Source organism: Echinops telfairi, unplaced genomic scaffold (genome assembly GCF_000313985.2).
Source record: "Echinops telfairi isolate 266 unplaced genomic scaffold, ASM31398v2 ScPeMD7_7416;HRSCAF=8454, whole genome shotgun sequence".
In the NCBI taxonomy this organism is placed as follows: domain Eukaryota; kingdom Metazoa; phylum Chordata; class Mammalia; order Afrosoricida; family Tenrecidae; genus Echinops; species Echinops telfairi.
The window spans coordinates 5,416,896-5,418,975 of record NW_022111316.1 but is presented as its reverse complement, the minus strand read 5'-3'; the positions used below and the strand labels follow the sequence as shown (position 1 = coordinate 5,418,975).

General features: G+C 35.6%; 1 protein-coding gene across 1 annotated transcript; it reads left to right on the top strand.

Moving 5' to 3' along the window:
* The first annotated feature begins 539 nt into the window (after positions 1-539).
* Positions 540-1,466, top strand: LOC101641479 (putative olfactory receptor 5AK3). Its single transcript, XM_004714956.2, has one exon. It carries the CDS (start codon positions 540-542, stop codon positions 1,464-1,466), a length of 927 nt encoding a protein of 308 aa, XP_004715013.1.
* The last annotated feature ends 614 nt before the right edge of the window (positions 1,467-2,080 follow it).

Sequence of the window (2,080 nt, the reverse complement as noted above, 5' to 3'; positions counted from 1 at the left end):
TCAATTCACTGCCGTGAGTATATGCCAACTCATATCGACCCTATAGGACAGGGTAAAACTGCTCAGGGCCTGCATTTTTGAGACTGTAAATCTTTACAGGAGTAGAAAAACCTGTCTTTCTCCTGCAGATAGCTAACGGTTTTGAACTGCTGACCTTATATTTAACCGTCCAGTATGGGAAAGCTTTTTAGACTAAAATACATGGGATGCTCACTTATGCATATTAAAAAACTTAAATGACTGAATCCTGTTTAAGTAAAACTATGGGGATTAGGCACAGGGCACAAAGTTTAATAGCACTCATTTACTATGATAGAACTATGTCTGAAGAACTAAGACACGTCATAAAAATTAAGAAAACAATATATTTTGCTTTTAACTTTCAATGGCTTGGACTATGATTAAAATTACAAATGACTAAGAAACAATATTGGTTTTAGAAAAGCTACATGTTATCCGATGTTACAATGGTTTCCTTTCTTTTTTTTTTTTCTTTTTTTTTCATTATTTTCCTGCTTCTTCCCAGATTTTTAGTAGCCATGACACAAGGAAATGGCACTGGCGTTACAGAATTCTTTCTACTGGGATTTGGTGGTCAACACAAGTTCCGGTATGCTCTCTTCATTGTATTTCTTGTGATCTATGTGACCTCCATGGTGGGCAATATTGGAATGATCCTACTCATCAACACAGATTCCAGGCTTCAAACACCCATGTACTTTTTCCTGCAACATTTGGCTTTTGTTGATCTCTGTTATACCTCTGCCATTACACCTAAGATGCTGCAAAACTTCCTAGTAGAAAATAAGTCAATATCATTCGTGGGGTGTGTAATACAACTATTGGTTTATGCAACATTTGCAACCAATGACTGTTATCTCTTAGCTGCTATGGCACTGGACCGGTACGTAGCCATCTGTAACCCACTTCGCTACCCCATAGTTATGTCTCGAGCAGTTTGTATCCAACTGGTTGTTGGCTCATATGTCATGGGCTCCCTAAATGCCTCTGTACACACAGGATTTACATTTTCCAGGTCATTCTGCAAGTCTAATGTCATCAATCACATTTTCTGTGATGTTCCTCCACTTCTCTCCCTGTCTTGCTCGAGTATCAACATTAACATCATGCTGCTCCTTGTCTTTGTGGGATTTAATTTGATGGTCACTGTTCTGGTCGTCATCTTCTCCTACGTATATATCATTGGTGCCATCCTAAAGATGTCTTCCACTGCAGGGAGGAAAAAAGCCTTCTCCACCTGTGCCTCACACCTGACAGCAGTCACCATTTTCTATGGGACCCTCTCTTACATGTACTTACAGCCTCCCTCAAATAATTATGAAGAGAATATGAAAGTGGCTTCCACATTTTATGGCATTGTGATCCCCATGTTGAACCCCTTGATCTACAGCTTGAGAAATAAGGAGGTAAAAGAAGCTCTAAAAGTGGTGGGAAAAAAGTTCTAGACTGGAGATAAATTGTTAAACTCAGCACTGCAAAGCACTTAGTAGGTACTATACAAGAACTTAATGTTTCTGAAATTCAACCTATCACCACCTTAAATTACCTTTTCCTGTTCATATGACTTTAGAATTTGGGAAATGTAGTAAGAGCATTTCTTCAGATTAATATTTCTTGTAATGTACTTCGAGAAAAATATCTCACAATACCCATGAAGAATAACCATATCAAGGTTATTTATAATATTTAAATCCATACAGACATCTTACAAAGTATTTAATTGTTGAAATATATTTCAAATATAATATTGAATACTAAAAAACTTCTCTTTCTATATAATCTATTCTATATTGATATTAAATTTTGTAAATTTTCATGCATTTAAATAGGTTTTCTAAATTATCCACAATGAAGCACTCGATAACTTTTATTGTAATTACTGTACAGGCCTGAATCTAAAATAAATTTATAGCTGCAAAAACATCTTGTGACTCGCATTATCCTTTTACCTAATATTTCTATGTGAATGAAATGTCTATGTGACATTTCCTATCCTTTGAAAATATTTATTTCTGTTATTAGTTCTCCTCTATTCTGAATCCATGTTTTCCTTTTCTAG